This window comes from Somniosus microcephalus, unplaced genomic scaffold (genome assembly GCF_052327205.1).
Source record: "Somniosus microcephalus isolate GS21.2 unplaced genomic scaffold, FLI_Smic_1.0 unresolved_chr9, whole genome shotgun sequence".
Taxonomy (NCBI): domain Eukaryota; kingdom Metazoa; phylum Chordata; class Chondrichthyes; order Squaliformes; family Somniosidae; genus Somniosus; species Somniosus microcephalus.
Genome location: NW_028225187.1, coordinates 26,728,120 through 26,749,958, shown reverse-complemented (window position 1 = coordinate 26,749,958; position 21,839 = coordinate 26,728,120). Strand labels below are relative to the sequence as shown.

At 53.4% G+C, this 21,839-nt stretch overlaps 1 protein-coding gene across 1 annotated transcript in view; it reads left to right on the top strand.

Moving 5' to 3' along the window:
* Positions 1 to 21,839, top strand: part of LOC147084971 (uncharacterized) — a 100,248-nt gene that overhangs the window by 65,597 nt on the left and 12,812 nt on the right. Inside the window, exons 2-4 of the mRNA XM_085979392.1 lie at positions 4,102 to 4,209; positions 14,840 to 15,034; positions 17,832 to 17,968. Of these exons, the coding sequence (XP_085835518.1) occupies positions 4,102 to 4,209; positions 14,840 to 15,034; positions 17,832 to 17,968 (440 nt within the window). The remainder of the gene's footprint in view (positions 1 to 4,101; positions 4,210 to 14,839; positions 15,035 to 17,831; positions 17,969 to 21,839) is intronic.

The following is a 21,839-nucleotide window of genomic DNA, read 5'->3' as shown; positions in this document are numbered from 1 at the left end:
TGGGACACATGGGGGGAGAGAGAGGGAGACACAGTGAAGCTCGGTCACACTGCGGGGAGAGAGAGACTGAGACACACACGGGGAGAGAGAGAGGGAGAGACAGAAGCTCGGACACACTGCGGGGGAGAGAGACTGGGACACACGGGGAGAGAGAGGGAGACACAGTGAAGCTCGGACACACTGCGGGGGAGAGAGACTGGGACACACGGGGGGAGAGAGGGAGACACTGAAGCTCGGACACACTGCAGGGGAGAGAGAGACTTGGACACGGGGGGAGAGAGAGAGGAAGACACAGTGAAGCTCGGACACACTGCGGGGGAGAGAGAGACTGGGACACACGGGGGAGAGAGCGAGGGAGAGACAGTGAAGCTCCAACACACTGCGGGGGAGAGAGACTGGGACACACGGGGGAGAGAGAGAGGGAGACACAGTGAAGCTCTGACACACTGCGGGGGAGAGAGACTGGGACACACGGGGGAGAGAGACGGACACACACGGGGGAAGAGAGAGGGAGAGACAGTGAAGCTAGGACACACTGCGGGGGAGAGAGAGACTGGGACACACACGGGGGAAGAGAGAGAGGGAGACACAGTGAAGCTCGGACACACTGCGAGGGGGAGAGAGACTGGTTTACACGGGGTGAGAGAGAGAGAGGAAGACACAGTGAAGCTCGGACACACTGCGGGGGAGAGAGAGACTGGGACACACGGGGGAGAGAGTGAGGGAGACACAGTGAAGCTCTGACACACTGCGGGGGAGAGAGACTGGGACACACGGGGGAGAGAGACGGACACACACGGGGGAAGAGAGAGGGAGAGACAGTGAAGCTAGGACACTGCGGGGGAGAGAGAGACTGGGACACACGGGGGAAGAGAGAGAGGGAGACACAGTGAAGCTTGGACACACTGCGGGGGAGAGAGAGACTGGGACACACGGGGGAAGAGAGGGATGCACAGTGAATCTTGGACACACTGCGGGGGAGAGAGAGACTGGGACACACGGGGGAAGAGAGAGGGATACACAATGAAGCTCGGACACACTGCGGGGGAGAGAGAGACTGGGACACACACGAGGGAAGAGAGGGAGACACCGTCAAGCTCGGACACACTGCGGGGAGAGAGAGACTGGGACACACGGGGGAAGAGAGAGAGGGAGACACTGAAGCTAGGACACACTGCGGGGGAGAGAGAGACTGGGACACACGGGGGGAGAGAGAGAGGGAGAGACAGTGAAGCTAGGACACACTGCGGGGAGAGAGAGACTGGAACACACGGGGGGAGAGAGAGGGAGACACAGTGAAGCTCGGAGACACTGCGGGGAGAGAGAGACTGGGACACACGGGGGGAGAGAGAGAGGGAGAGACAGTGAAGCTAGGACACACTGCGGGGAGAGAGAGACTGCGACACACACGGGGGGAGAGAGAGGGAGAGACACAGTGAAGCTAGGACACACTGCGGGGGGAGGAACACAGAGTGGATTAGGGACAACCTGGAATGGGAGACCAACTAAATACATATTTTGGTTCTGTCTTCACAAAGGAGGACACAAATAACCTCCCACAGATGCTGGGGAACATAGGGTCTGATGAAAGGGTGGAACTGAAAGAAATCAGTATTTGTCGGGAAATGGTGTTAGGAAAATTGATGGGACTGAAGGCTGATAAATCCCCAGGGCCTGATAATCTACATCCTAGGGTACTTAAGGAAGTGGCCCTAGAAATAGTAGATGCATTGCTGGTCATCTTCCAGAACTCGATAGACTCTGGAACAGTAGCCATGGATTGGAGGGTAGCTAATGTTACCCCACTATTCAAAAAAGGTGGTAGAGAAAAAGCGGGGAATTATAGACCGGTAAGCCTGACATCGGTAGTGGGGAAAATGCTAGAGTCTATTATAAAAGATGAAATAGCAGCGCACTTGGAAGACAGTGATAGGATCGGACAAAGTCAACATGGATTTACAAAAGGTAAATCATGCTTGACTAATCTACTGGAATTTTTTGAGGATGTAACTGGTAAAATAGATAAGGGAGAACCAGTGGATGTGGTGTATTTGGACTTTCAGAAGGCTTTCGATAAGGTCCCGCATAAGAGATTAGCGTGCAAAATTAAGGCACATGGGATTGGGGGCAAGGTATTGACTTGGATAGAGAACTGGTTGGCGGACAGAAAGCAAAGAGTTGGAATAAACGGGTCATTTTCCGGGTGGCAGGCAGTGACTAGTGGGGTACCGCAAGGATCGATCCTAGGACCCCAGCTGTTCACAATATATATTAATGATCTGGACGAAGGAATTGGATGTAATATCTCCAAATTTGCAGACGACACAAAGCTGGGAGGGAGGGTATGCTGTGAGGAGGATGTCGTGAAACCCCAGTACGATTTGGACAGGTTGGGTGATTGGGCAGAAACATGGCAAATGCACTATAATGTGGATAAATGTGAGGTTATCCACTTTGGTGGCAAAAACAGGGCAGATTATTTTTTTGAATGGCAATAGATTGGGAGGAGGGGAAGTGCAAAGAGACCTGGGTGTTCTTGTGCACCAGTCGCTGAAGGTAAGCATGCAGGTGTTGCAGGCAGTTAAGAAGGCAAATGGTATGTTGGCCTTCGTAGCGAGAGGGTTTGAGTACAGGAACAAGGATGTCTTGCTGCAGTTGTACAAGGCCTTGGTGAGACCACATCTTGAGTATTGTGTGCAGTTTTGGTCACCTTATCTGAGGAAGGATGTTCTTGCCATGGAGGGAGTGCAGCGAAGATTCACCAGGCTGATACCTGGGATGGCAGGAATGACGTATAAGGAGAGATTGTGTCGATTGGGCTTATACTCGCTGGAGTTTAGAAGATTGAGAAGGGATCTCATCGAAACCTATAAAATTCTGTCAGGCCTGGACAGACGAGATGCAGGAAGGATGTTTCTGATGGCCGGGGAGTCCAGAACCAGGGGTCACAGTCTAAAGATAAGGGGTAAGCCCTTTAGGACTGAAATGAGGAGGAATAGTGGTGGCATAGTGGTTAGCACTGTTGCCTCACAGTGCCAGGGACCCGGGTTCAAATCCGGCCTCGGGTGACTGTCTGTGTTGAGTTTGCACATTCTCCCCGTGTTTGCGTGGGTTTCCTCCGGGTGCTCCGGTTTCCTCCCACAGTCCAAAGATGTGCGGGTTAGGTTGATTGACCATGATAAAAATTGACCCTTAGTGTTAGGGGGATTAAATACGTGGGGTTACGGGGTTACGGGGATAGGGCTTGGGTGGGATGGCTGTCGGTGTAGGGACCGGGTGCTAGGGTTTGGATGATCAGCCATGATCTCGTTGAATGGCGGAGCAGGCTCGAAGGGCCGAATGGCCTACTCCTGCTCCTAACTTCTATGTTTCTATGAATTTCTTCACCCAGAGAGTGGTGAACCTGTGGAATTCTCTGCCACATTAAATATATTCAAGAAAGAGTTGGATATATTTCTTAAGGCTAAAGGGATCAAGGGATATGGGGAGAAGGCAGGGACAGGGTACTGAATTTGGATGATCAGCCATGATCGTATTGAATGGCGGAGCAGGCTCGAGGGGCCGAATGGCCGACTCCTGCTCCTATCTTCTATGTTTCTATGGGAGGCAGTGAGATACTGAGGCACAACTGAGTAGAAAGTGAAATTGGGGGAATGCCTCGCCTTATCTATGACCGTCAGGACAGACTGAACAGGCTGCGGATCTTTTCTCTGGAAAAGGTGACCTGATAGAGGCCTTTAAAATTATGAAGGAATTTGTTAGAGAAAATGTTTCCACACGTGGGGAAGACCAGAACTAGGGGCCATAAATATAAGACAGTCACTAATAAATCCAATAGGGAATTCAGGATAAACGTCTTTACCCAGAGAGTGGTGAGGATGTGGAACTCGCTACCGTGTGAGGAAGAAAGGAATAGGAGGATATGCGGATAGGGTGAGATGAAGAAGGGTGGGGAGGAGGCTCGTGTGGAGCTTTGGGTTGAATGGGCTCCTTCCTGTGCTGTGAAATTCCGTGTGATCCTACGTCTTGTCTGTCCAGCCCTTCACACACTGACTCTCTCTCTCTCTCTCTCTCTGCTTATTCCATTTCCTCTCGCCCCAGGAGCTGAGCTGCGTCTCGGAGCAGGAGAGGGCCTCACTGAGGACGCTGGTGGAAAAGGCCGAAATAGTCATCATGATGCATTACCACGAGACACTGGAACGGCTTATGGTAAGGGCCCATGTCAAAGCGTCGCATGATCGCAAGCACAACCCCGGTACTGTGTTTGAAAAGAAAAGACTTGCATTTATACAGCGCCTTTTTTTTAAAAATGCAGTCACGGTTATACTGTAGGAAACTTGGCAGCCAATTTGCGCACAGCAAGCTCCCACAAGCAGCAGTATGATGATGACCAGATAATCTATTTTATCCCTCGATTGAGGGATAAAATATTGACCCAAGGACACCAGGGAGAACTGCCTTGCTCTTCTTCGAATTAGTGCCACGGGATCTTTTACGTCCACCTGAGAGGGCAGACGGGCCTCGGTTTTAACATCACACCCAAAAGACGGCACCTCTGACAGTGCAGCGCTCCCTCAGTACTGCCCCTCCAATAGTGCAGTGCTCCCTCAGTAATGGATTATGGGGCTCAGGTATCTGGAGTGGATCAGTACAGAGGGAGTACCGCACTGTTGGAGGGGCAGTACTGAGGGAGCGCTGCACTGTCGGAGGGACAGTACTGAGGCAGCGCTGCATTGTTGGGGAGCAGTACTAAGGGAGCGCCGCACTGTCGGAGGGGCAGTACTAAGGGAGCGCCGCACTGTCGGAGAGGCAGTACTGAGGGAGCGCTGCACTGTTGGAGGGGCAGTACTGCGGGAGCGCCGCACTGCCGGAGGGGCAGTACTGAGGGAGCGCTGCACTGTCGGAGGGGCAGTACTGAGGGAGCACTGCACTGTCGGAGGGGCAGTACTGAGGGTGCGCTGCACTGTCGGAGGGGCAGTACTGAGGGTGCGCTGCACTGTCGGAGGGGCAGTACTGAGGGACTGCTGCACTGTCGGCGAGGCAGTACTGAGGGAGCGCTGCACTGTCGGAGGGGCAGTCTGAGGGAGTGCTGCACTGTCGGAGGGGCAGTACTGAGGGAGCACTGCACTGTCGGAGGGGCAGTACTGAGGGTGCGCTGCACTGTTGGAGGGGCAGTACTGAGGGACTGCTGCACTGTCGGCGAGGCAGTACTGAGGGAGCGCTGCACTGTCGGAGGGGCAGTACTGAGGGAGTGCTGCACTGTCGGAGGGGCAGTACTGAGGGAGTGCTGCACTGTCGGAGGGGCAGTACTGAGGGACTGCTGCACTGTCGGAGAGGCAGTAGTGAGGGAGCGCTGCACTGTCAGAGAGGCAGTACTGAGGGAGCGCAGCACTGTCAGAGGGGTAGTACTGAGGGTGCGCTGCACTGTCGGAGGGGCAGTACTGAGGGAGCGCTGCACTGTCGGAGAGACAGTACAGAGTGAACGCTGCACTGTCGGATGGGCAGTACTGAGGGAGCGCTGCACTGTCGGAGGGGCAGTACTGAGGGAGCGACGCACTGTCGGAGGGGCAGTACTGAGGGAGCGCTGCACTGTCGGAGGGGCAGTACTGAGGGAGCGCCGCACTGTCGGAGGTGCAGTACTGAGGGAGCGCTGCACTGTCGGATGGGCAGTACTGAGGGAGCGCTGCACTGTCGGAGGGGCAGTACTGAGGGAGCGACGCACTGTCGGAGGGGCAGTACTGAGGGAGCGCTGCACTGTCGGAGGTGCAGTACTGAAGGAGCGTTGCACTTTCGGAGTGTCAGTACTGAGGGAGTGCCGCACTGTCGCAGGTGTCGCCTTTTGGGATGAGATTTTAAACTGAGGCTCCGTCTGCCCCATCAGGTGGACGTAGAAGATTCCGCGGCCATTATTTGAAGAAGAGCAGAGGGGAGTTCTCTCCCGTGTCCTGGGCCAACATTTATCCCTCAACCAGCATCACTAAAATAAAACAGAATATCATAGGCCTAGAAATTCAGTTGCTTGCGCCAGCCGGTAGCACCTTAGGAGGAGGAGATGTTGGGCGCTAGGCAGCTAGCGGCCGGGCGCAGCGCGATCTGCGCCTCTCCCCAACTTCACTCACGATTTAGCAGCGGCGCAAAGTCTTTGCGCGCGCTCAGCTGCGCGCGCAGATCCTGACGTCATTCCCTCGTGCAATGCCCTTTGTGCGCCCCAAACCGGAAATTCAGTCGCGACGCCCTATTGTGCGCCTGGCGCCCCTAGCGACTGGTAGAGGGGAACGGTTCTCAGTCGATGCGGGGCGCGGGGGGCGCAAATTAAAGGGCACTCCTCCTGCACTAGAAAAGGCTGCCATTTTGCAGCACTCCTTTGTGAGAGACGGATCTTTGCAGAGAGACAAAGGTAGAGAGCTTTCTGCTTTGGCTCAACACTCGGACAGGTACTTGTGGCTTCAGGCCACAGCTTTCCACTTGTCTTTGCCTTCAGTGTCATATCATTGTTTGCAAACATATAATGGGGGCTGCAATGGGTGCAAACGCTGGCCTTCTCCATTGCATCCAAAGGGCTCACAGACGCCGTGAGAGAGTGGCAGTCCTGGCTAGATGGAGAGGGGGCAACAGGCGTCGGGAAAGGAGGCCTTACCCACCCAGGGTATACCGCCAGCAGTTCTCCTATCTGAACATGTCTGACGAGCAGTGTGTTCGGAGGCTGTGATTCAGAAGGGAGGTGGTCACAGAGATCTGCCAGCTGCTTGCCGTTGATCTGCAGCCACACCTGAGGTGCAGGACGTCTCTGTCGGTGGCAGTGAAGGTGACGGTGGCTCTCAACTTCTATGCCACCGGCTCCTTCCAATCCGCTACTGGGGACATTTCCAACATCTCCCAGTTCGCCGTGCATTGCTGCATCCGCCAGGTGACCAATGCCCTTTTCAAAAGGAGACGTCAGTTCATCTCCTTCTCCATGGCCCTTGTCAAGCAGCAACAGCGTGCAATGGGCTTTGCAGCATTCACGGGCTTCCCCATGGTGCAGGGCGCCATTGACTGCACGCATGTGGCTTTGCGGGCACCTCTGGAGAATGCCGAGGATTACCGCAACCGGAAGGGCTACCATTCGCTGAACGTACAGCTGGTGTGTGACCACAGGCAGCTCATCCTAGCTGTCAATGCCCGCTTTCCAGGCAGCAGCCACGATGCCTTCATCCTGCGCCAGACTTCTGTGGCAGACATGTTCCAGGCCCAGCCTCACCCACGAGGATGGCTTCTCGGGGACAAAGGCTATCCTTTGTGTACCTGGCTGATGACCCCGCTCCATGCGCCCAGCACCCCTGCTGAAGAGGGATACAACGACAGCCATCAAGCGACCAGGAACATCATTGAGCAAACAATCGGCGTCCTGAAGCAACGGTTCCGCTGTCTGGATCGTTCCGGTGGAGCCCTACAATATTCGCCGGAGCGAGTCTCCCATTTCGTGGTCGTGTGCCGCATGCTGCACAACCTGGCTATCCGCAGGACTCAGCCACTGCCACCAGAGATTGGAGGACCACCTGAGGAGGAGGAGGAGGAGGAGGAGGAGGACCAGCACAGGAGGGAGGCAGAAAGTGCAAGGGCCGCCCGTCGGCGGCTTATTGAACGTCGGTTCTAGGCCCCCTCTCAGGGAATGGCTTGTGCCAATGTCAGCAGATGAATGTAGCTGCTCCACAAGCCCTCAGCCGAGCAGGGCAACCAGGACTTGCAAAAAAAAGCATGCACAGTGCGATTTAAGAACATTTATTTATTGGAAACCTCTGCCCTTCCCACATTACAACCTCATGGAGAGAAGCCCCCTCCAAAAACACAAAACGAACAGTCTCGGCCTTACAAAACAAAGAAAGACACCAGTCTCGGCCTTACAAAAAAAGAAAGACACCAGTCTCGGCCTTACAAAACAAAGAAAGACACCAGTCTCGGCCTTACAAAACAAAGAAAGACACCAGTCTCGGCCTTTCAACAAACACAAAGCATTTGGCCAGACCTTCTACTTTTTGCCCTGCGAGGGCGATGCCTTTCGCATCCGTGACTGGCCCCTGCCCGCCCTGCAGCTCCTCCTCAATGGGAGCCCAGTGGCTGCAGCAAGGCTGGGGGAAGGCTGCTGAGGGTCAGATGGCGAGACGGCAGATGCCCTTGGGGGTCGGCCTGCACCAGCTCTGGCCCTGGAGGGTCCGGCTGCTAACTGCTCCAACTCTGCTTGGGCGGCAGCAGTCTGTCCAGCAGCTCATGGCAGCTGCAATGGCGGAATGGCAGTGTCGGCTGCAGGAATGGTGCCAACCTGGCAGATCGCAGGTGCTCCCTGGTCGCCTGAGACATTGGCACTCGCACGGGCTAGCACTGCAGCATGCGCAGCAAACTGCTGAAGAACAGACTGCTGGGCTGCTGCTGCGCGGCGAGTGCCCTGGCGATGCCTGGCCGATCCAGCAAGGGTGGCAGCAGTTAGTGCCCGTGTGGCCCTGGTCTGTGTCCGCATGACACCAGCCAGTGAATGAACGGCACGACTGAGCACTTGGCTCGAAGCCGCCTGTGCTGCCGCGAAGTCCTGCAGACTCCTGGCCTGTGCTGCACTGAATTGTTGCAGACTCCTGGCCTGTGCTGCTCCGAATTCCTGCACACTCCTTGACAGAGACTCAATGGAGTCAGGCATCCTTGCCACTGCAGCCATGAGCTCATTGTGCCTGCGCTCAGCCTGGACGGCCATTTCCTCCAGGAGCCGGACCTCCTCTGCGCTGACCGTCGCAGGACTGGAGGCCGCACTCACCCTCTGGGGAGAAGTCCGCCGAGCTTCCCCACCCCTCCCGCGTTGCTGCAGGCCGCTGGGCCCCGGAGCTTCACTCTCCTCCGACCCTTCCCCCCGGCTCCCCTCCAGGGAAGACGTGTCCCCTTCATCGCCATGGGCTGGCGCGGCTGAGGGTGGCACTGATGGGCCGGCTTCCTCTTCCTCCTCCTCGAATTCGGAATCGCTGACAGTGGCAGCTTGAGGGCCCGCCTCCTCACCTGGCGATTCACCATCTGAAAGCAGGAAGGCACAAGAGTAGCTTTAGAGTGAGGACAGGGCAGCAGCGAGGGAGGCATGAGTGCTGCCATGCACTGCATTGGTCGGACAGTGGCAAAGGATGCTGATCTGAGGCGCAAGTGGAAAGAGAGAGGTCAAAAAGGTGATGCCCTTACCATTGGTGCCCAGAACAGGGTCGGCATCTCCACTGGCGACGGGGCCAATCAGCCGTCCTGCCATAATGCGCTCCACACGCTGGTTGAGGTCGGAGAGCTCTTTGACGTCAGGACGGCCTCCCCCGGTCTCACGTTGCTTCCTCCGGTTGTGCGCCACCTTGGCCTGCAAGAGAACGGACGGCCTCTAAGTACAGTGTGAAGCCATGATCTTGTCTGCACTGCCTCCCATGGTGGATTGGCCCTGACAGTGTGAAGCCCTGATCTTGTCTGCACTGCCTCCCATGGTGGACTGGCCCTGACAGTGTGAAGCCCTGATCTTGTCTGCACTGCCTCCCATGGTGGACTGGCCCTGACAGTGTGAAGCCCTGATCTTGTCTGCACTGCCTCCCATGGTGGACTGGCCCTGACAGTGTGAAGCCCTGATCTTGTCTGCACTGCCTCCCATGGTGGACTGGCCCTGACAGTGTGAAGCCCTGACCTTGTCTGCACTGCCTCCCATGGTGGACTGGCCCTGACAGTGTGAAGCCCTGATCTTGTCTGCACTGCCTCCCATGGTGGACTGGCCCTGACAGTGTGAAGCCCTGATCTTGTCTGCACTGCCTCCCATGGTCGAATAGATTGTACAGTGTGTAAAGTGCTGAATGTGCAAGTGGTTTTCATGACAGTCCCATAGCTGCTGGATGAGGGCTGGCCATTAGGGCTTTCAGGTCCCTTTGCCCATAAAGTGAGGTGCACATGCAGGGATGAGGAGGACACTGGAAAGGGTACTCACCCTGACAACCCGAGTGAGGTCGTTGAACTTTTTCCGGCATTGCACAGGAGTCCTGGCAACCACGCTGTTGGAAGACACCCTGTTTGAGACCTCCGTCCAGGCTTTCCGGTAGGCGCTGGGCAGCGGCCTCCTGCCACCTTCTGGGAACAGAACATGGCGCCTGTGCTCCACTCCGCCAACCAGCACCCTCAGGTCACCCTCGCTGAAGCGCTGCGCTCTCTCCCTGGCCTTCTCCATAGCCCTGGGCGTTGCGCAGATGAAGCAGAAGTGGTCAGGCCTAGGTTGAGGGCTGCAGTGTGCAGGGCGTGGCAGGCAAACAAATCTTCCCTCCCCCTTTAAGGGCTGACCGGCGCCAGAGTGTCTGCCGTCAATCAACAACTCGCCGCACCTACGCTGCGCCTGCCCTCGGGCGTATCGCCCCGGACCGCCGGCTTAGCGCCTAAAGATAGTCGTGCATCGCCTGTTTTAGCGCAGCAGCAACCTCTTGGGGCGATGCGACTGAATATCGGCGAAGGTGGCGCGAACTTGCGCCGGGCGCAAACTTTAGCGGCCGCCCGACTTTAGCGCCCCGAACGTGGCTATACTGAATTTCTAGGCCATAGAATGATACAGCACAGAAGGGGGCCGTTCGGCCCTTCGTGCCTGTGCTGGCTCGTTGGTCGAGCGATCCAATTAGGCCCACTCACCCCTGCTCTTTCCTCATAACCTGGCAAATGTTTTCCCTCCTAGTATTCCCTTTCGGAATTTACTATTGAACCTGCTACCACCGCCCTTTTCAGGCAGCGCGTTCCAGATCACAACAACTCGCTGCGTAAAAGAATTTCTCATCTCGCCTCTGGTTCTTTTGCCAATTATCTTCAATCTGTGTCCTCTGGTTACCGACCCTCCTGCCACTGGAAACAGTTTCTCCTTATTTACTCCATCAAAACCCTTCATGATTTTGAACACCTCTATTAAATCTCCCCTTAACCTTCTCTGCTCTAAGGAGAACAATCCCAGCTTCTCCAGTCTCTCCACATCACTGAAGGCCCTCATCCCCGGTACCATTCTGGTCAATCTCCCCTTAACATTCTCTGCTCTAAGGAGAACAACCCCAGCTTCTCCAGTCTCTCCATATCACTGAAGTCGCTCATCCCTGGTCCCATTCTGGTCAATCTCCCCTTAACCTTCTCTGCTCTAAGGAGAACAATCTCAGCTTCTCCAGTCTCTGCACATCACTGAAGTCCCTCATCCCCGATACCATTCTGGTCAATCTCCCCTTAACCTTCTCTGCTCTAAGGAGAACAACCCCAGCTTCTCCAGTCTCTCCACGTCGCTGAAGTCCCTCATCCCTGGTACCATTCTGGTCAATCTCCCCTTAACCTTCTCTGCCCTAAGGAGAACAATTCCAGCTTCTCCAGTCTCTCCACATCACTGAAGTCCCTCATCCCTGGTACCATTCTGGTCAATCTCCCCTTAACCTTCTCTGCCCTAAGGAGAACAATTCCAGCTTCTCCAGTCTCTCCACATCACTGAAGTCCCTCATCCCTGGTACCATTCTGGTCAATCTCCCCTTAACCTTTTCTGCTCTAAGGAGAACAACCCCAGCTTCGCCAGTCTCTCCACATCACTGAAGTCCCTCATCCCTGGTACCATTCTGGTCAATCTCCCCTTAACCTTCTCTGCTCTAAGGAGAACAACCCCAGCTTCTCCAGTCTCTCCACATCACTGAAGTCCCTCATCCCTGGTCCCATTCCGGTCAATCTCCCCTTAACCTTCTCTGCTCTAAGGAGAACAATCCCAGCTTCTCCAGTCTCTCCACATCACTGAAGTCCCTCATCCCTGGTACCATTCTGGTCATTCTCCCCTTAACCTTCTCTGCTCTAAGGAGAACAACCCCAGCTTCTCCAGTCTCTCCACATCACTGAAGTCCCTCATCCCTGGTACCATTCTGGTCAATCTCCTCTGCCCCCTCTCTAAGGCCTACACATTTTTCCTGAGGTGTGGTGCCCAGAATTAGTCACAATGCTCCAGCTGGGGCCTAACCAATGTTTTATAAAGGTTTAGCATAACTTCCTTGATTTTTGTACTCTATGCCGCAGTTTAGAAGGCCAAGGGTCTCGTATGCCTTTTTTAACAGTCATCTCAACTTGTCCCGTCACCACCTGAGAATTGTGTACGTACACACCCAGGTCTCTCCATTCCTGAACCTTCTTTAAAATTGTACCGTCTATTTCATATAACCGCTACTCATTCTTTCTACCAAAGTGTGTCACTTCACACTCCTCTGCGTTAAATTTCATCTGCCACGTGCCTGTCCGTTTTACCGGTCTGTCTCCGTGCTCCTGAAGTCTGTTTCTGTCCTCCTCACTGTTTACTGCGTTTCCGAGTTTCGTGTCATCTGCAAACTTTGACATGATGCCCTGTATACCCAAGTCCAGGTCATTAATATATATCAAAAGGAGCAGTGGTCCTAGCACCGACCCCTGGGGGGGACATCACTGCACGCTTCCCTCCAGTCCGAAAAACAACCGTTCACTGCCACTCTCTGCTTTCTGTCCCTTAGCCAATTTTATACCCATGCTGCTATTGCCCCTTTAATCCCACGGGCTTCAATCTTGCCAACAAGTGTAATAATTTATCAAACACCTTTTAAATTCCATTAGCTCATCAACCGCTCTACCTTAATCAAGAATCTCTGTTACTGCATCAAAGTACTCAATCAAGTTAGTCAAACACGATTTGCCTTCCACAAATCTGTGCTGGCTGTCATTCAGCAACACATTTTTCCGACCGACAGTTAATTTTGTCTCGGATTATCGTCTCTAAACGTTTCCCCACCGCCCACGGTCGGCTGATGGTCCTGTAATTGCCGGGTTTATCCCTCTCCCCTTTTTTAAATGGCGCTGTAACATTTGCAATCCTCCAGCCCTCTGGCACCATCCCCGTATCCAAGGAGGATTGGAAGATTGTGGCCAGAGCCTCCACAATTTCTACCTTTACTTCCCTCAGCAACCCAGGATGTATCCTATCCGGAGCGGGTGACTTTTCTACTTTGAGTGCTGCTGCCAACCTTTTAAATGTCACTTTATCTACTTTATCTCCTCCTTTCTTCTTCTTAGGCAGTCCCTCGGAACCGAGGATGACTTGCTTCCACATTAAAAATTAGTTCTCAGGTGACTGATGAGTCCAATGCGGGACCTACAGTCTCTGTCATAGGTGGGGCAGACGGTGGTTGAAGGGGGCAGGTGGGTGGGGTGCTTGGGTTGACGTGCGCTCCTTGCGCTGCCTGCGCTTGGCTACCGCTTGCTCCCGGCAAAGAGACTCGAGGTGTTCGGCGCCTTCCCGGATGCTTCTCCTCTACTTTGTGCTGCAGTCTTGGGCCAGGGATTCCCAGGTGTCAGTGGGGATGTTACACTTTTTCAAGGAGCCTTTGAGGGTGTCCTTGAAGCGTTTCCTCTGCCCACCTGGGGCTCTCTTGCCGTGCCAGAGCTCCGAGTAGAGCACTTGTTTTGGGAATCTCGTATCGGGCATGCGGACAATGTGACCTGTCCATCGGAGCTGATCGAACGTGGTCAAAGCTTCGATGCTGGGGCTGTTGGCCTGAGCAAGAACACTGACGTTGGTGCGCCTATCCTGCCAACGGATTTGCAGGATCTTGCGGAGGCAGCGTTGGTGGTACCTCTCCAGTGCTTTGAGGTGCCTGCTGTACATGGTCCATGTCTCTGAGGCATACAGCAGGGCGGGTATCACTGCTGCTCTGTAGACCATTGGCAGCAGCAGTGGTCATCATCACATTGCTGTCTGTGGGAGCTTGCTGTGCGCAAATTGGCTGCTGCGTTTCCCACATTTCAACAGTGACTACACTTCAAAAGTACTACATTGGCTGTCAAGTGTGTTGGGACATCCTGAGGTCATGAAAGGCGCTAAAGAAATAACCCACTCTCCCCCCATAGCCCCGTATCAAAGTAGCGTCTGGGGATACAGCGATTGTGGAACATGAGGAGGGAGAGTGTGTGGGATACAGGGAGGAGGAAGGAGAGTGTGTGGGATACGGGGAATTTGGAGCTTACAGGAAACAAGGGAGGGCTGAGAGTAGATGGATGCAAAACTTTTTTTTTTATTCGTTCACGGGATGTCGGCGTCGCTGGCAAGGCCAGCATTTATTGCCCCTTGAGAAGGCGGTGCTGAGCCGCCGCCTTGAACCGCTGCAGTCCGTGTGGTATTAGGAAGGGAGTTCCAGGATTTTGACCCAGTGACGATGAAGGAACGGCCGATATATTTCCAAGGCTGGACGGTGTGTGACCTGAAAGAAAGACTTGCATTTATATAGCGCCCTTCACGACCACCGGACACCTCAAAGCGCTTTACAGCCAATGAAGTACTTTTGAATTACTTTTGTTGTAATTTGGGAAATGCGGCAGCCAATTTGCGCACAGCAAGCTCCCACAAACAGTAATGTGATAATGACCGGATAATCTGTTTCTGTTATGTTGGTTGAGGGATAAATATTGGCCAGGACACCGGGGATAACACCTCCTGCTCTTCTTCGAAATACGTCCACCTGAGAGGGCAGACGGGGGCCTCGGTTTAACGTCTCATCCGAAAGACGGCACCTCCGACAGTGCAGCACTCCCTCAGCACTGCACTGGTGTGTCAGCCTAGCTTTATGTGCTCGTGTCCCTGGAGTGGGACTTGAACCCACAACCTTCTGACTCCGAGGCGAGTGTGCTGCCCACTGAGCCACGGCTGACACTGACACTTGGTGTAGTGACTCAAGGGGCGGTGTTCCCATGCGCCTGCTGCCCTTGTCCTTCTCGGTGGCAGAGGCCGCGGGGTTTGGGAGGCGCTGCGGAAGAAACTGATGCACGGTGTTTTTTTTCTGATGAATTGCAGGCACTGCATGAACCCATCAATCCAGACCGCGACACGCTGCCCGATCTGACCCTGGAGGACCCGAAGAGATTGGAGCAGGAGAAGATTCTCCTCAGTAACCTGCGCGAAGTATTGGAGCAGGCCAACTTCAACGCGCTGTCGGACGAAACTATCAAGTACGCACTTTCGCAACACGATCCGCTCTTTAAATCCCAGGTAGGCTCCAACACCTCCTGTACTTGAAGCCCCTCCCCTTACCGTCTAGAACTAGATAAGCTGAAGAACGAAAGAGATAAGAGCAGGAGTCGGCCATACGGCCCCTCGAGCCTGCTCCGCCATTCAATAAGATCATGGCTGATCATCGACCTCAACTCCACTTTCCCGCCCGATCCCCATATCCCTTGATTCCCCTAGAGCCCAAAAATCTATCTTTTTTTTATTCATTGATGGGATGTGGGCGTCGCTGGCTAGGCCTGCATTTAGTGCCCATCCCTAATTGCCCTTAAGATGGTGGTGAGCCGCCTTCTTGAACCGCTGCAGTCCATATGGTGTCGGTACACCCACAATGCTGTTAGGAAGGGAGTTCCAGGATTTTGGCCCAGCGACAGTGAAGGAACGGCGATACAGGTCCAAGTCAGGATGGTGTGTGGCTTGGAGGGGAACTTGTAGGTGGTGATGTTCCCATGCGTCTGCTGCCCTTGTCCTTCTAGGTGGAAGAGGTGGCGGGTTTGGGAGGTGCTGCCGAAGAAGCTTTGGCGAGTTGCTGCAGTGCATCTTGTAGATGGTACACACTGCAGCCACGGTGCGCCGGTGGTGGAGGGAGTGAATTTTGAAGGTGGTGGATGGGGTGCCAATCAAGCGGGCTGCTTTGTCCTGAATGGTGTCGAGCTTCTTGAGTGTTGTTGGAGCTGCACTCATCCAGGCAAGTGGAGAGTATTCCATCACACTCCTCATCTAGCTCAGCCTTGAATATACTCAACGATTCAGCATCCACAGCCCTCTGAGGTTGTGAATTCCAAAGATTCACAACCCTTTGAGTGAGTAAAATTTCTCATCTTCTAAATGGCCGACCCCTTATCCTGAGACTATGCCCCCTAGTTCTAGACACTCCAGCCAGGGGGACCAACCTCTCAGCATCTACCCTGTCAATCCCCCTCAGAATCTTGTATGTTTCAATGAGATCACCTCTCATTCTTCTAAACTCCAGAGAGTATCGGCCCATTCGACACAATCTCTCACCATAGTACAGCCCTCTCGTCCCAGGAATCAATCTAGTGAACCTTCGTTGCACCGCCTCCAAGGCAAGTGTATCCTTCCTTAGATAAGGAGACCAGAACTGTGCCCAGTACTCCAGGTGTGGTCTCACCAAGGCCCTGTACAACTTTAGCAAGACTTCCTCACTCTCATACTCCAACCCCCTTACAATAAAGGCCAACACACCATTTGCCTTCCTCATTGCTTGCTGTACCCGCATGCCAGCTTTCTGTGTTTCTTGCACCCAAATCCCTCTGAACACCAACGTTTAATAGTTTCACACCATTTCAAAAACATTAACGGCCCAGAAATTCGGGTCGGGGGCTTCCCGTGGGTGCAAGCCCCCGACCTGCACTTACCCAGCGCGCCGGCCGTTGAGCTGTGGGCCCGCGTGGGATTCCGATCCTGGGCCTCCTCCCACTGCCGGCGCGCAGTGCTTGTGTATCCCGGGGGCGCAGTTAGCTCGATGCGTCCCCTGGGATCACGTGGGCCATGGAGAGCCAATCGGAGCAGGGAATGCTCCATTCATAAGTTTGACAGGAAGTGCTGTCAAACTTAGAAATACTACGAGCCCCAAAACATCACTAAATCTTGAAATAATTTTTTTTTTAAATCACATTTTTTAAATAAACTATAAATTACATGAAATAACTATTTTAAACAATAATTTTAATTTTTGAAAAAATTATTTTATTTTGTAACAGGGCTAAAAATAACCTTACCTTTCTTTAAAGTATTTAAAAATAATAAACCTGTGGAAACAATGTTTTAATTTTAATTAATTCACCACTTACCTTGTTAAAAGCAGGCCTTGCGCCTGCTTTTTAAATGTGTAACTTCTGGAGACTTACCCTCCCGGGAAAACCTGCAAAAACAACGTAAGTTCGATGCGCACGCGCTGCCTCTCCGGCGCACGCGTTCGACTTCTGAACCCCTTCGTTCAGGGGAACGGAAGTGCCGGTTTCCCGCACATGGGCAGTGCATGCACGAAACCGGCACTTCCATTGGGCTTACAGGTGAGTACCCCGTGCGTACTCACCCGTGGAGACCCGAAGTTCTGGGCCGTTATGTTTTTCCATTTTTCCTACCAAAGTGAATAACCTCACATTTCCCCACATTAAACTCCCTCCGCCACCTTACTGCCCACTCACCTAACCTGTCCATATCCCTTTGCAGGCTCTTTGGCCTAGAAATTTGTAACTTTCAAAAGGCGAATTGGATATATCCTTGAAAAGGGCTATGTGGAAAGAGGAAGGGAGTGGGAGTGGGTTCCTTCAAAGTACCGGCACAGGCACGATGGGCCGAATGGCCTCTGACGGACAAAACTACTAGGCACTTGGTCTAAGCGTTAAACAACTGTTTTTCAACATAGAGGTCTTGTTGTGCCCTTTACTAGTTCCTGTTAATGTCCTGCGCAAGCTGGGCCCGTGCCCGAGTATTTATACTCTCCCTGGACAGCGCTACCCGCAGGCCGCCCAGTATTATTTCATAAGTCTTTCTTTCATGAATGACTGATTCATGTCAGCCTCCATCCGCGTCGTACCATTCTATGATTCCAGCACTAGAGCAAAGCTTTCATAGCCCGACCAACGGATGGAATTACTTGGCTGGCGCGCGCGTGGCTGGGCCTCTTGCTCTCAGCTTCCTATTTCGCTCGCGCCTCTTTAAGATGGGACGGCCTCTCCCTCCCGCCCGCCCTCCCCCCAGCGAGCCGAGCTGAACAATCTGCCCTCTCTCTCTCTCTCTCCTCTTCCCCCAGGTGAAAGTCGACGTGGCGCGTTACGAGTACATGAAGTTCTGGGCACTCGGCGTGCGAGTGGGAGCACCGCCAAGGGAGATGAAGAAGATGATGCAGTCCACGTTCTTCCAGCGCAAGGTGAAGGCGCCGATGAACCGGTAAGGGCGCCCTCCGCGTTGGGGGGGGTGGTAACGCAAGACATCGGCGGTCGCTTACGGATAACGGGCGCACCGCGCGGATTGCGAGTGTCAACGGCCACCCTTTGACATGAATCAGTCATTCATGGAAGAAAGACTTATGAAATTAAGCATGCAGGTGCAGCAGGCGGTTAAGAAGGCAAATGGTATGTTGGCCTTCGTAGCGACAGGGTTCGAGTACAGGAACAAGGATGTCTTGCTGCAGTTGTACAGGGCCTTGGTGAGACCACATCTGGAGTATTGTGTGCAGTTTTGGTCGCCTTATCTGAGGAAGGATGTTCTTGCCTTGGAGGGAGTGCAGCGAAGATTCGCCAGGCTGATACCTGGGGTGGCAGGAATGACATGTGAGGAGAGATTGGGTCGATTGGGCTTGTACTTGCTGGAGTTTAGAAGAATAGGAGGGGATCTCATTGAAACTTATAAAATTCTAACAGGACTAGATAGACTAGATGCAGGAAGGATGTTCCCGATGGTCGGGGAGTCCAGAACCAGGGGTCACAGTCTAAGGATAAGGGGTAAGCCATTTAGGACAGAGATGAGGAGGAATTTCTTCACCCAGAGAGTGGTGAACCTGTGGAATTCTCTACCAAAGAAGGCAGTAGAGGCCAATTCATTAAATATATTCAAGAAGGAGTTAGATATATTTCTTAAGGCTAAAGGGATCAAGGGATATGGGGAGAAGGCAGGAACAGGGTACTGAATTTGGATGATCAGCCATGATCTCATTGAATGGCGGAGCAGGCTCGAGGGGCTGAATGGCCTACTCCTGCTCCTATCTTCTATGTTTCTATGAATTAATACTGAGCGGCCTATGGGTGGCGCTGTCCAGGGAGAGTATAAATACTCGGGCATGGGCCCAGCTTGCTCAGAACATTCTTTAACAGGAACTAGTGAAGGACACAACTGGACCTCCATGTTGAAAAACAGTTGATTAAAGCTTTGTTTAATGCTTAGACCAAGTGCCTAGTAGTTATCTTGCGTCACCCCTTTTTAATGATTTGATTTGTTCTCTGGAGGCCCATTGCCCGCCCCACCTTTTTAAAAAAAAAATTGATTCTCGGGACGTGGGCGTCACTGGCAAGGCCGGCTTTTCTTGCCCATCCCTTGTTGCCCCCTTGAGAAGATGGTGGTGACGCCATCGCTGAGGAAGCCTTGGCGAGCTGCTGCAGTGCATCTTGCGGTTGGTATGCACTGCAGCCATGGCGTGCTAACACCCGCCCAAGTCACATACAAATTTCGTCTGACTATGCTCCTGTGAAGTGCCTTATGATGGGTCAGTGCAAATGCTTACCTGCCTTGGAGCGTTTCACTGTGTTAAAAGGCGCCTATATAAATGCAAGTTGTCGTTAGCGCAGAGAGGTTTACGGGGAGATGTACCAGGGATGCAGGACTTCAGTTATGTGGAGAGACTGGGGTTGTCCTGCTTCGGGCAGAGGAAGTTAAGGGGAGATTTGGTAGAGATGTTCAAAATCATGAACATAAGAAATAGGAGCAGGAGTAGGCCATACGGCCCCTCGAGCCTGCTCCGCCATTCAATAAGATCATAGCTGATCATCGACCTCAACTCCACTCTCCCCGCCCGATCCTTAGATTCCCCTAGAGTCCAAAAATCTATCGATCTCTCCTGGTCCCTCAGCACCTCCTCTCTGGCGAAGAAGGCCCAGCAGCGCCTATATTTCTTGAGGAGGCTGAAGGGATGTAATCTGTCACCCCCGATCCTCTCTAACTTCTACCGCTGCACTATAGAGAGCATCCTGACAAACTGTATCACGGTATGGTACGGCAGCTGTAGCTCCCATGACCGGAAAGCCCTGCAGCGGGTAGTCAAAACTGCCCAACGCATTACCGGCACCCGGCTACCGACCATAGAACATATATATCAGAAACGCTGCCTACGGAGGGCACGGTCCATCATCAAAGACCCTACCCACCCCAGCCACAGTCTGTTCGCCCTCCTACCATCTGGAAGACGCTACAGATGCATTCGCACCCGTACGACCAGATTTAGGAACAGCTTCTTTCCCAGGGCTGTCATCCTACTGAACTCCACAAATAAACACTAAAGCCTGCACATCTGCCGATGCACTTTATTATGGTCATATTTATGCTAATATATATGTACAAATGTATGTTGAAATGTTTAAGTGTCCTAATCCAAATTGTACACTCTCGGGAGCCGCAAGCCTACATTTCGTTGTACTGCACTTGTGCACTAACAATGACAATAAAATTTGATTTGATTTGATTTGAATATACTCAACGACTGAGCCTCCACAGCCCTCTGGGGCAGAGAATTCCAAAGATTCACCACCCTCTGAGTGAAGAAATTCCTCCTCATGTCAGTCCTAAATGGCCGACCCCTTATCCTGAGACTGTGACCCCTGGTTCTAGATTCTCCAGCCAGGGGGAAACAACCTCTCAGCCCTGTCAATCCCCCACAGAATCTTATATGTTTCAATGAGAGAAAGGGGGAAAAACTGAGTCGCGCCTCCTTTGGGGCACTAACTGCGCTACTTTTAGCGCCCCGAAAAAATGAGGGGCCGAAATTCATCGGTAGCGCCCCAAGAGGGAGGCGAGGTGCCACTGGAAGCGCCCCGCCTCCCTCTTGGGGCACTGCGAGTGAATGTCGCGGCGCTAGGTGCTGCAGTACTGCAGGCCTTCCTCCCCTTATTGAAGGGGAGGGGCCTTGCGCAGCGCGATCCGGGGCCCAGCTGGGCCACCAGGGATCGGAGTACCGGCAAAAGAGCCCGGCACTCAAGGGAAGTGCCAGACTCACGGAGCTGACTGGGGGTGGGGGGGGGGGCTGCAGAGGAGGCCGGGGACGGCAGAGGGGGCAGGTGCTGGCAGGCGGCCAGCAACCAAAATGGCCGCCCAGCACCTTCCCGTTAATTAGTGCCGCACGTACGCCCCCCTGACCCCGTTGGGCATAGCGTCCGGCGGTAAGTCAGGGGGTGCTACCGAAGATCGTGGACGGGGCGCGAGCGGGGCGCTGCGCACGGCGATGACATCATCGCCGGCGGTGCAGCGCTGCGGGGCGCTAACGGTTACCGCCGCCGCTAACCTCCTGCTGAATTGCGCAGGAGGCGTTGGTGGCACCGTGCCCGGGCGCTAGTTGCTTTGTGCCACGTTAGCGCCCTCCTTGGGCGGTAACCGGAGGCACAAAGCAACTGAATTTTTAGGCCAAAGGGTTTAGATGGAGTAAGTATGAAAAAACCTGTCAGGAGGGTCATTAACCAGAGGATACAGATTTATGATAATTGGCAAAAGAACCAGTGGGTGAGATGAGGAGAATTTTTTTTTTTTACACACAGCGAGTTGTGATCTGGAATGCGCTGCCTGAAAGGGTGGCGGAAGCCAATTCAATAATAACTTTCAAAAGGGAATTGGATAAATACTTGAAAAGGAGAAATTTGTAGGGATCTGGGGAAAGAGCAGGGCGGAGAGGGACTCATTGTATAGCTCATTCAAAGAGCCGGCACAGGCACGATGGGCCAAATGGCCTCCTTCCCTGCTGTATTATTCTATGATTCTGTGATAAAGATTTGAGTGAGACCATGCAAAAATGCTCAGAGCTTGTTGCAGTTTAATAGTGCAATCGGTACACAATGAGTAGCCAAGTATATTTTTGGACAGGGTGGCCACATTTAGTGTGGCGAGCGGCCCCATGTTTAATGTGAGCAGCATGGCCATGTTTAATCTGGGCACAGTGACCATGTTTAGTGTGAGGAGAACATAAGAACATAAGAAATAGGAGCAGGAGTAGGCCAATCGGACCCTCGAGCCTGCTCCACCATTCAATAAGATCATGGCTGATCTGATCCTAACCCCAAAT